General features: G+C 32.3%; 1 protein-coding gene across 7 annotated transcripts in view; it reads left to right on the forward strand.

Annotated features, from left to right (window-relative positions):
* The window catches only part of LOC116773936 (microtubule-associated protein Jupiter), an 81,280-nt gene that overhangs the window by 30,632 nt on the left and 37,630 nt on the right, over positions 1-13,018 (forward strand). For 2 of the 7 annotated variants that reach the window (XM_032666521.2, XM_061523862.1), the window contains exon 1: positions 12,758-12,942. The exons of 4 other annotated variants lie outside the window; for them this stretch is intronic. In XM_032666521.2, coding sequence (XP_032522412.1) covers positions 12,881-12,942 — 62 coding nt within the window. In that variant the 5' untranslated portion in view covers positions 12,758-12,880. Of the gene's footprint in view, positions 1-12,757; positions 12,943-13,018 lie in introns of those variants that run through there. One more of the 7 variants, XM_032666524.2, reaches the window with a different exon arrangement.

A 13,018-nucleotide genomic window follows, 5' to 3' on the forward strand; every position in this document is an offset into this window, starting at 1 on the left:
AATATGTATTTAAAAATATTGGAGCTAAATAATTTATAGGATTTTTTTCTTTGGATGGGTTTAGATCTAAATTCAACTAAGACTAAACCTATTGAACCTACAACACACAAAGTTTTTATGGCACAGATCTAAGGATTAGAGAAAATGTTTCGTATGATGATGGGATGGTAATAAAATTCATTTAGGTCATATGAAAAATTGTTTAGGATATAAATATCAGCCTGGTAGGATATGTGTGAGTAACTTATTGTTCTTTTAGACGCAGAAGATACCAATTATATGGAAGGTAAACCAGCAACCAATTGGTACGTTCCAGTTGTGAGCTAGTTATGAATTAAATTTTATGAGTTCAATTATCAGCAGGTGTAAGATGAGAATCTGGATGGTAATACAGTAACGGGGCACGGTAACTCTGTAATTTCAGATGTTGGAAGTTGTGCATTGCACGCGAGACGCAATTACTAGGGAGATTGAGGAAGATATTAATTAAAATGATCTTATACTAACAACTGTACGAGAAACTAATAAGCAATATTACATTTTAATGTATAAAAGTATTTAATGTTGTAGATTTTTACCTGTTTAATTCGTTTAGGAAGTTATAAATGCTCTGCATTTTAGTGTTGTCACATTTAAAAGGTTTGCAATTAAAAATGCCTATTTTTATTTAACAAATATTTCCGGATAGGAATAGTGAATTAGTTGTCATAGATTATAATAAAAGATATATTAAATTTAATGAAGATGACTGTTAATTAGAGACTATGCCATTTAAACATACATAGAATTAAAATTGAATAATCTTTTAAATAGTAAAAACTGCATAATTTACATGCGTACGTACAAATTCAAATAACTTTTAGTTGTATTTAGACATTTTGTTAAAATCGAACAAATATAGGTAGGTATGTTAATGTACATTAAAAATGTATAATCAATTTTATTTCGAACAAGGCGGTACAAACTCAGGTCCTTATTCAAATATATAAGACTAGTTGTAATGGCGGTGTCTCTAATGAGAACACGTACTAATAGTGGTTTCAAATGAAATATCAATTGAATGGTGCACGCTTGCAAATAGTGTAATTTGCTGGTTGTAATTGTATCTCTTATATGTTTATAATTTATGTTTTGATTAGATAGTTTGTTTTCATATTAAACGGAAAATTTTACTGATTCGTTATGAGGAAGGAAAGTCTTAATCAATTAACTATAAATGCTAGTTAAAGTTTAATATCTTTAATTAATTTGTGTAAAAATATTTAGTTAAAGACAAGTTTAGAAGGCCTCTTTGAAACATTATATATCGGTTTGGATTCTGTGGTATATATTTAACTATGTTTGTCCAAATTTTGACTTTGAGAACGTTTTAAAAGCTTAAGCTAGAATCTAGATAGAGACCCTACTAGTGCGTGTACTTATATATATATATATATATATATATATATATATATAGTTTTTAAGGAATTTCTAAGTTATTTCCAAATAATATATAACAAAATTCACTCATCAATGAATGTCTAACTTTTGACCCGAAGTTTCAATTCTTAAATTTTGATTGCCATTCACGGATAGATGATATGACGGTTTCTGTCGGTTAATTTTGTTTTATTATTTATCGAGGACTTTTATACGTGTCTTCAAAATAACACTTTAAACCAGTATATATGTATAGGAGGATGTATATTTTTTCGTTTTATAGTAATAATAAAAGTTTAGGAATGAAGTGACAAAATTTATTTGTTGGCGTTTACTTTCATATCGAATGGCTATAAACCTATTAACGACTTTATTAAAAGTTATATTGACTATATGAAATTTATGGAAATGATTAGATATTTATTTTTATTGCTTCTCTGATTTATGAAATATATAGTAATTACTAATACCTATCAGCTGACTACAGATACGACTCATAGGATTTATGAATGGAATTGTAGAAACCTATACGTGTAAGATAGTCATCTTCTTGCCTTTGAACCTTGAAATTTTTCAGGAGCCTCGAACATATCTCAAAAGATTTATACACATGGATATTATTGTTTAATATATATACTATAAGTCAGAATAAGTATTTTCTAATGCTTTCAATCTTTTCATGATTAATTCTAAGTGAGAGCTTGGAGACATTGAACATATAATCATTGTTTTATGAATTAAGTTTTACACTGTATTTCTTGTAATAGAATATACATGTATATGTATACCTACTGTATAGTAGAACCTCGTTAAGTCGAACCTCAATAAGTCGAAAACCTCCAAATCTCGAAAAAATGTTTTGTTCCCTTCCCTTAAAACACCAAAACCTCCATTACTCGAAATCTCAGCCCTCTATTTGTCGAAATAATAGCGAGCCCCCTCCAAGCCGTTTTGGTACATATTTTCCCTCCATAACTCAAAAAATTAAATTTTACCTCTGTATCTCGAACATACCAATGTTTTATTTTACAACCTTTAAAACTCGATTATTTGAGATTACCTCTGTATTTCGAATAAAACTAAGTAACCGACTTAAAGAATTCGCCGACAGTGTTAGTAAGCCATTGTTTCATAGAGGCAATTTAAGAGTATACAACGAATATAATTACCACGAATTTATGACTTCATTAACACGTGTTTACTTGCTTGAATTTTTTCATTTATTTTACCTCTCTAACTCGAAATTTATAAGAATGAATCTCAACCTCTTTATGTCGAATAAAAATCTGTCTAAGTCGAAAGTCTCTATAACTCGAATTTTTTGGCGTCTCCCTTGTTATTCGACAGTATATGTTTTTACAAAGCGTTGACGAAATAAATACGAGGAAATTAAATTATACAAAACTGTTGATTGATTATAAATTTTTAATGTCAACTTTAATTATAAAAGATTGAAATGACAAAAATCAAACGGTAATTTGTAGCGGTTTACAACGACTCAAGGGTGTTTACTGAAACGTCTCGAATTTATTATAATGATTACTGCTCTCATTTTATTTTAACTTTTCTTTTCTTATTTTATTATACAAAAAATATATGTGAAACTTTTTGTTTATATTGAGTAAGATATCAACAATTACTGTAGTAAATATAATAACGTGATGGACTCGGCACACGCACGGTGAATCCACGGAACGCTGAGAAGTTTCGGTCACATATTTTTGTAATTATTTGAAGTGAAATGTGAAGAAATAATATTACACTAACTGGGCACAAGGTATATTAAGAAGCCTATTGTATTTGATAGTCTTAGAAAAGTAATTTTATACGATAATTTTTTTATTATTCTCTTCTAGAAACAAAAGAAATATGATGTACATATAATGTTAGCCGATGATACCTGAAGGTTGTACTTTTTAAATAACTCCTGGATGTAAAAGTCATATGTAATATTAAGCAGTGATGTAGTTTTAAATGTTAGCGTATTATCTCAGTTAAAAGTTATTCTCTCTTTCCTTGAGAGGAAAATGCAAATCGCAAGGAGCATTTTTCTAAAATAGTTCAATTCTTGTTAGTCAGATGAAATTATTTCTTAAGATTATACTATTCCATACTGGTGCTTTATACGTATTATTCACTTTGCTTGAATTTTCGATCAGGTTGCACTGACTGTACCCGCATATTAGTACTATAATAATCATACAAAGCGAGAGACTTAGTTAGTACAACTCATTTCGACCTAATGATTCATTGTTATCATTAATTCTATTAAGTTATAACCTGTGTTGTTGACCTGAAGATACTCTGACAGCCTTATAAAAGAATGAAATAGCCGATGTCTTCGGTCCGTGAGATAAAAAGAATAATCCTTTTGTTTTTAACAGTTAAATGGACATTAGGCGTCAAGATGCGAGGACATTTCAATAGCTTTTCTTGACTCGTTTTAATTTAGCCTCAGCTATTAAACTGTCTTGACAATGTGGTTGTAAGGAAATGGTACGTCCCGTGATTATAACTATGTTTGCTGTTAATAATGCGATCTAAACATGAGATGTTAAGGTTCAAAATTTGTTTTTCGAACTTAATTTCTTTACAAAGCATTGTTGATTGAGTACAGTCGGAGCCTATTCAAATAGGACCATTGTTTCATTTGTGTTTAAAAATGCTAGACCTTTCAAATCGAGGGTTGCTACACCTCGGTTTCATGGTTGTTGAACACAGCAACCTGGTGACTACGGAATGAGTCTTTATAGTTGCTATGTAGGGTTTATGTAGATAGAAGATGATTATATAGTTTATTTCTTATCTTTGTTGTCTATTGCATGACTTCGAAAGTATAAATAGTGTTGGATGTGTCTGTTAAATTGTATGAGTTACGTTATTTCTTTGTTTACACAAACAAAATAAGTATATAACTGTCTGACAGATTTGATTTTAGAAAGTGATTTTGTTATAGATTTTTATCAAAGTAAAATAATTAGAAATTGTTAAGGTATAAAGTCGAGACCGATTCACTGATTGTTAACTGATGTTGCTTGGTTTGAGATATTGTCAAATATGATGTAGCCGTCAATTTGATTTTAACATAAAAAAAAAAATGTTTCTTTTTAATTTAGATAAAAATGCATCGATAAGTTAGTTCTGAAGTCGTGAATTGTAGAAATGATCAATGTAATAAGCGAACAGTTCGCGGAATCAGAATGCTGCAGATAATTTAATACATATAAAGATATTTAGAAATATACGTACAGAAATATATACTTGTAACACACTGGTTACTTATTTGACTAATACGATGTATTACTACCACCTATTTTTGCAAGAGAAGTATATATATATTTGTATGTATGTCATGTTGACATCAATGTATCTGTTTACCTTTGTTAATATTATAATGTATGAAGATTTATGATTTAAAAATTGTTGTTTTTATGATATCAGTAGGTATGGTAAATGAAAGTTATTGGAGAAGATGAAAATTTAAAATTAAAATCATTTTTATACCATTTATTTATTTTATTTGACACTTGAAAAGTTATTTAGGTTTTATAAGTAATTTTAGAACATACTTCGATACTTTATATTATAGTAGCAATTATAGCGCCTGGATTTATTTTCGATAATTTTAACAACATCTAGCCACTATCTTTCGATTCTGTAATTGTCATTGTAGGTGTATTTATTTTATAATTATATATGTATATGTATGTGTAAATCATGTTAAGATTTTAGTGAGAATAAATTTTGTTTAAAACTATTTTTTTCTTATTTGATACGATCAGATATGAATTACATTTTTTAACGTTAAGTCGACGCTAGACGCTTTGATTACTTTGCAGATTCCTATTCACGGGATGATGAGATGAAAGTGTCTTGAAAGTAACACTTTCATCTTGAAAATATGTTTTACTTTTATTCAAATGTCCTTTTCTAATAGTCGGGTGTTAAATAGTTCTGATGAATATCGTACATGTAAGACATATTTATAAGTAACTAGACATCAGCCCAGGCTTCGCACGGGCTATTTATAGAAGATATAAAATAGCCTATTTTATTTTGAAAATTATTAAACTTATGATAACTTTCAAATGGTACGCCCGATTTAGATGATTTAAAAAGTAATTGACAGATAGTGATGTAGGCTTGAAAACGCAGTAATATATTTTAAGACTTAATACTGAATTATGTAAATAGCTTTCCAATAAACGCTTTGGGAATGCAAATTTTTAAAAGTTGTCAAATGGATATAGTATGTTATGCTTAAGGTATAGACATATGCCACAGCGGACTTTTCTGTAGACCTATATAAGATGCACAGTTCCACCATAAATTATTTTGTTATATCTCAAAACTTTAGCGTTTCGTTTAAAGTTCTCGGACGGCTCATGTTTTCAGGTAATGTACACACAAGTAAATACAAAAACTCAACAAATTATATACCTATGCCTTCCTCGAGGATCACGTCATTAAGTGGTGATAACTATTTGATATTCGGTGGAGTAGTTTTTCCGTTTATCGCAAACACACAGACAGACAGACGCGGTGAGGGAGTTATAACATGTATTGATTACGATTGATGGTATAATATACATATATATAAACATTATTATAATGTAAGAAGAGGCGTACAATAATTTTGTTCTATCGATACAAAATTATGTTATAAATTATGTTAGGGAAAGTTTGTGTGTTTTTTGTTTAATTGGGTTTTTAACTTGTTATGTTATTTTAAACCTTGAAATTTTATTTTGCATCTGTTATATATCTGTTATATACTGATATGTGAGTATTCATAATGGTTATGTATGCATGTGTTTAATACACATCATCATATCAATTGTACGTGAAGTTGATTCTGTTTATTTTAATAAAAAAACTCTGTTAAAATTAAAAGCACAAAGCAATTTAAGGTGTACACGAAATTTCAACATAATAGGTTATGAAGGTGCATTTGAAACAAAGTATTTTTTGGACTCCTCAGTTATCTACTGATCTCTACCAGATTCTTGTCTCAAATGGCGATCAAGCGTGACCACGCATTTGAGATAATGTGATTCTCTTGATAACAATTATCAGCCATCTAGATCGTGGGCCTATGAGTTTATATAAAGGTTAAAGAACGTCGTGATTTGGTCATTCGTAATTTTTGAATAATTTATTACGTCTAATGCTAAACATAAAAAAAACATAAACCATTTTAATTTGTTTTAAGAATATATTGAGACATTATATTTGCTCAAATATCTCTGTATACAGTTGAATCTATTTATTTTCAACGACATCGTAGTCGTTACGTTATACGTGTCGTTCCCGGGACCGATGCGTGGGAACGATCTCTTCCGTACAAACTAATGCTCATTATGAACTCAGTATAGAACATTAGGAAGCACGTTTGAAATATCTCCTGTGTATCATTTGTCAAATCTTCTATGGGTACCTTAATAGCTTGATGAACGGTAAGCCTAATGTGTTCTCTATGTCTTAGTATCATTAAACTGAGAGTTTTGTACTCTTTAGCATTATTATAAACGTAATAAGTGCAGTTAATTATTCAGTTGACGTTGTTGTAATCATGTTTGTTTTTTTCGAAGGGAAACAATCAGTCATTTTAAAAAGAGAAAAGATTTCATATTACAATAGATATGACGAAATAATGCGAGACATTATTTGTACGAGTTAAATGTCAGTAGACTAATGGTTGTTATATGTCCCTCTTATGTATTTTCAAAATTTCCGTAAAAATGTAAATGAACGGACCCATATATTATAACATATGTTTTACATACATTCAAATTGGATTTTTGCACTCGTAGAAACTAAATCGATCTTTTATTAAACAAGTTTTTAACTAATATTTGAATGTTTTTTTTTTTTTTTCAAAAACAATATTATTATTTTTTTATTGGTAAATAACGGTTTTTTCCCTGATGTAACAATAAATAATCATGAATATCCTCTTAAAAACAAACGTATTGGTAGTCGGGATTTTGTTTTCATTGCGGAAAAATTAATTTGTTTTTGGCTAATTTAACTTATATTGCGGATATAAACATACGATTTTATTTCCTCGGTATTTCAAATCTTACACAGTTTAAAACATTTACTCATCCAAAACAATAAAAGCATAAATTCCCTTGATATATAGTATTACAAAAAAAAAAAAAAAATTTAGGGAAAGTAATGACAATGAATATTAATATGTTTTATCATGTTATAATATTGAACGAATAATATTTTTGTCAAAAAAATATATTTCATAAATAACAGTATAAAGAAGATCATGTTTTTTGTAACTTTTGCAAAACGGACTTTAATGAAGAGTGTTCAAAAGAATGAAGTCTGGATAATTTATGATACATTTATTTTTATTCGGTCTGTATTTTTATAAAAATAAAACTATTAATTAAATTTAACGTAATTATGGTAGTTTCAATTCACTTTAAAGTTTTTCCAAATAACATAATAATAAATAAATCATGTATCTTACTTAAGTTTTATGAAATAATTATATATTGTTCAAAATAAATTAATAACTGAATTGGTACGACCTCATTTAAGATTTTTTTTTTTAATTTTTAGTCTCTCTCTTCTCGCTTAATGTATTCCGTACATAAATAAATGTAATTAGCGCGTGTTACACGTTCAACGGACGTTAGAAATTAAAACGCATTGTAATAGTGTTTCTAATTCAAATATTTGCATTAGCTATAATCCGTTTAACTGAATGCTCTCCGTGACTGCTTATTTAAATCAGCTTTTTCTTGTTTAACGTTAATAACGATTTAAATGGGGACGTTGTGAGCTACATTTCTGATGATCGAAATGTGTTTTTTTTTGTATTTTCATAAAATATAATACCTCTTTAGACTGTAACATGTTATTGATCGCTGTAATATCATCAATGTTAAATATATTTTACATTAAATTCATTAACTATGATAATAAAAATGCCAGCTAGTTAATTAAAGGACCAAAGAACTTTTTTTTTTTGATGACGCGGGGAAACTCTTTTTGCGAGCCGTCCAACCGTCCTTGGTGGGGCCGGAAGGGATGTGTGAGACTCGGTCTGGGCAGGCCCCTACTCACTAAAACCACTGCGAAAGCCATCGGCCGCTAAGTCGGTGTACCCCGGATCTGTCAGCGACAGGGCACACCAGCGACTGGCCGGTCCTGGCAAAAACCGAACTTACTCCCTGGGAGGAAGGGGGCGAACTTGGCATTTAGGATCACCGCGACGACGCCGGGGTTTCCCTGGAGCCGGGTTACCAGTTCGACCCCAGCCCGGAGTGCAGAGGCGCTATTGGAGGCGTTGATATCGGCTCCGGCGCACCACCTTCGGTCGTCTGCGTTGGGAGGGTGCATCAGCCGCATCATTCCGTTTCCCGCTCAGATGCCTCCTTCGTGGACATGACCGTCTCACAGAAGGAGGACACCGCCAGCCAGAACCTGTCACTCTCGAGCATCTTCTCCGCGATACTCGGAAGCGACAAGTCCACTCCGCCGAGAGCCGCCACGAGGTCTTGTGCTGACCAGCCCATATCGGGCACACCTCGAGGGTGTGCTGGGCCGAGTCCACCGTGGCACTGTACTCATGACAGCCATTTCCAGGCTCTCTCCCGGCCGTCCGACACAAGTAATCACCGAAGCACCCATGCCCGGTGAAGACCGGCGTCAGACGGAAAGTGAGGGGTTTGCGTTTCCGCCTCATCCAACGCTCTAGGACCGGGCGCAGCGCTGCCGTCGTACGTTTACCGTACGGTTTCTCCACCAGGTCCTCTCCCCATTCCCGCATAAGGCGCGACTCCTCCTGCCGGCGAACCTCCCGGATCTCCTCCGACGAAGTGTTCTCGCCGAGGGTCCTCCTACCCGAGACGTAGGTGAACACCTCGGCAAGAACCGACGCCACAAGATTTCCAAAGGCGGGTCGCCGGCAAGGGCAGTAGCTGCGGCCCAGGAGACCGTTGTCCCTAATCACTCTCACCATAGGAGCCCTTTGCGCAGAGCGCAGTAGGGCTTCGGTCCCGCGGCTGATCGGCCGATCAGCTCAAACGGGAGCACCGTACGTGCCTATACTCCGACAAAAGGACCAAAGACCTGACGTATGCTTACTTGTTTATATATAAGTGCATTTACTTCGAAATCTTTCTAAAAATATAATAAAAGGTTACAATAAATAAGTGCTATGTTATTTCTTTTGAAACTACATAGTTTAATGTGATGTCAATATAGATTTTTGACGTTCAATATTATTTATTTATACATGCATTTAAATTGTGCCGTCAGCTGTGATTACGTAACGTAGGCCGCAATTTTTGTATTTTATATATTTGAGACTTAAATTTAATTATAGGTAATAAGTATATAATAATAAGGTATAATATAAGGAATTCTTACTTACATTTAGAAACAGTATATATTGAGAATATATAAAATACTTTGCTATTGTGTTATGTTATTAGGTGTGTTTCATCATTTAATTGTTAGCTACATGCATAAATTTTTCTTTAAAGACAATTTTAACATGATTTTACTAATATTTAATTATATTATAAAAATGACCGCAAATTCAAGAGATGAATTAATTTATAACAAAGTTGATACAGAAAAAGGTATTTTAATATATTTCGGATTATGATTTATTTTCATTTGAAAGAAATATAAGTACTTTGTTATAGTCATTTTATGTGACGTGTACTGTGTAGTGCCACTTCCTCAACTAATAATAGCATAATTTACTTTGTTCAATTAAACGACAAATTCTATCGACGGCAAAAGAAAAACATTTATTTTATATAATAGTTGTAATCCTCGTCTTATTTATCGAGGGAAAAATATTATAATGAGATCTAAGACTTTCGCGAGTATACATTTAAATAAAAATAATAGTGCAAAGTAACCGAAACATCAGGATTATGTACATAGTTTAAAATATTATAATAACGGGTAGTAATCTGAAAATATTAGTTTAATTTAAAATATTATAGCTCCTATTCTTGTTTACTTTGCGTTGTCTTAATAGTTGTTAGATATGAACTGTCTTGATTATAATACCTAGCATAACCACACCATATCTGCAGGAAGCGAGTTGTAAACATTGATTTCCCGTGAAGGCGACTGATGTTGAACTTGCATTTTCAGATATTTGTAAACCACGCTAAGTGCAGCGCGTGTAGATCCTTAAAAGAAACGAACGAACTTCTGAATCATTCTATTTTGTGTTTTTCTCGTTTCTAATAAGGTCTATTAGGTTTTAAGTCTGTATAGTTTTTAAGCATGAAATAGTTGTACAAATTGTGTATGTTGTAATGGGCAAGTGTTGAAACAGGGAAGCCCTCGATTCTGTGACGCTCCGAAGATGGATGACGGTTACGGAGATTGGAAACATATGGGAGATTGATTGATACTGAACACGAGCGTATTAATGTTTGTACTGTGTAGCATATTATACATATAATATGTGTTGCGTTCAATTAGGGATGTTAATCGCAATTATTACCCGTATTTTTCTCTTATTTGCTTGTCTATTATTGTTTCGGTAACATTTCCGTCTTAATATCTTGTAATTACCTTTTGGTTTTGACGTAAAATCAATTGACTTGGAATTTGGAATAAAATTAGGTTGCTTTTGAAGTTTAAGATATATTTTACTACATTTTATTATCTTTGATATATACACATATATTAAGAAACTTGTATTTATTGAGATGGTTATGTTTTTTGTTAGCAAATTTGTTTTATTATTTGAATAAGGATAAAAATTATCGTTTTTAATCGCTAAACAGTTACGTGTGTTGTCATAACTTAGTAGATGTTTACGCTCCACTACTTAATGGCTGTGATTTAAGTTAAAATGTATCTGTATACGAGACGATCCCATTGAGAGTTCAAAAAAAAACTAATGAGCTCACGTTTAGAAATTCTCCAGCTTCGTTAAACGACATCTCAGAGCTCTATTGAGTCAGATATTGCTTCTCAGTATGATGTAGGGTTAATTTGAAAATGTTTAACAATTTTGGTAACAAAGAGAAAATATCCACAATTATTTTAATTAAAATATTATTTGCATTTTATTAAACTTAGTATAATGAACGACGATACTCAACATTTAAAAGAGGTTTGACCTTGATATTACCAGTTTATGATTGTCTGTTCCTAATTCTGATGTTTTTAAGAAATAGTGTAAATATCCATAATGGTAATTTATAATCTTTTAATCGAAATATGTTATGGGTTACTTTAACATTCCAGTGAGACTTACCGTCTCATTGATTTAATTTGAAATAATAATTAAATGAGTTTTCAATAAACCATCTATTAAAAAAAGGCTTTGACATTAAAAATAAAAAATATTTATTGCTCATAAAAGACATAAAATATTTTATCCCACTTTTGAAATATTATTATTTTATCAATAGCAAAATCACTGGAAAATATTACGGGTCTTAGAAGATACCTAACAGCATAAATCAACGTCAATGGAGGCACGACTCGAAATGGCAACACCGTATCGGACTCGGACGGTCATTCATTAAACAGTAGTCAATTATACAGATGAAGCTCAGTGGTTTAGCATGCGTGATTATTTAAAGCCGGCCAATTCAAGTAATCAATCGATAACGTTTAGCCTGTTGCGAATAGATTTTGTCAGCGGCTTCTTTTTGGTTTTGTTTTGCGAATCAAGCCTAAGAGTGTGTCGTTCTTATTTTATTGGACGACTGAATTTTTTTTTTTACTAGATTTTGACGTTTTCTGTGTATTGCATTGGCCATCGAGTGATGAATGAGGAAATGCGAGTGAATATTATAGATTAAATTCCGCTTCTGAAATATTGAAATTGGTTATTTTGTTTAAAAAACACTCTATGTATGAAAAATGTTTTAAAGTGACTGAGGAAGTTGGTTTTCTCTTTATTTTGCAACAATCGCCATCAAGACATTCACACTCTAGCATTATTAATGCTCTTTCATTGTAATGTCTGCCTCCCTCAGTTTTATTTGCAACGTCGGTCATTTGGGGCTATATTTACAATGTGTAGTGACGTAATAATAACCAAACAAAATCGCGACACCCCTATCACTTGAAACATCATTTGTTACACTGCTTTAATCTTCGATACGTAACTAAATCAATGGCCAGTTTTGTATCTGTCAGCGGATATTTAATGTCAAACTATGAACCTGTAATATCTGTTGACACATCATCTGTTCTATCCATATGTCATAGGCCAGGTGCTGGCTGGTTACGACAGTAAAAAAAGAAAAACAAGCGGAAGCGCATGCGCGTGGTTCGGTTTTCGAGTGCGGGCGGAGGGTGGCAACATCGACATAAGCGAGGGTACTGCCGGCGCGCGCTCAGTCAGCTGACGATAGTCGACTCGTGCACACGTTAATAAAGCTGCATCACGCTTTGAACGCACTCTCAGTGTATCAACCCCCTCGTGTTTTATTATACATAAACCGCAATGGCCACGTACGCCCAGTTCAAGCACGTCGAGCTCTACAAGATCGGTCATGGAAAGAACAGGTAAGATATCGATGTTTCAGAGTTGCGCGGATGCTGTATAGATTTTCAGTGAGACCTTTCGTTGTTTGAGCGTAGC

The sequence above is a fragment of the Danaus plexippus genome, chromosome 20 (genome assembly GCF_018135715.1).
Source record: "Danaus plexippus chromosome 20, MEX_DaPlex, whole genome shotgun sequence".
In the NCBI taxonomy this organism is placed as follows: domain Eukaryota; kingdom Metazoa; phylum Arthropoda; class Insecta; order Lepidoptera; family Nymphalidae; genus Danaus; species Danaus plexippus.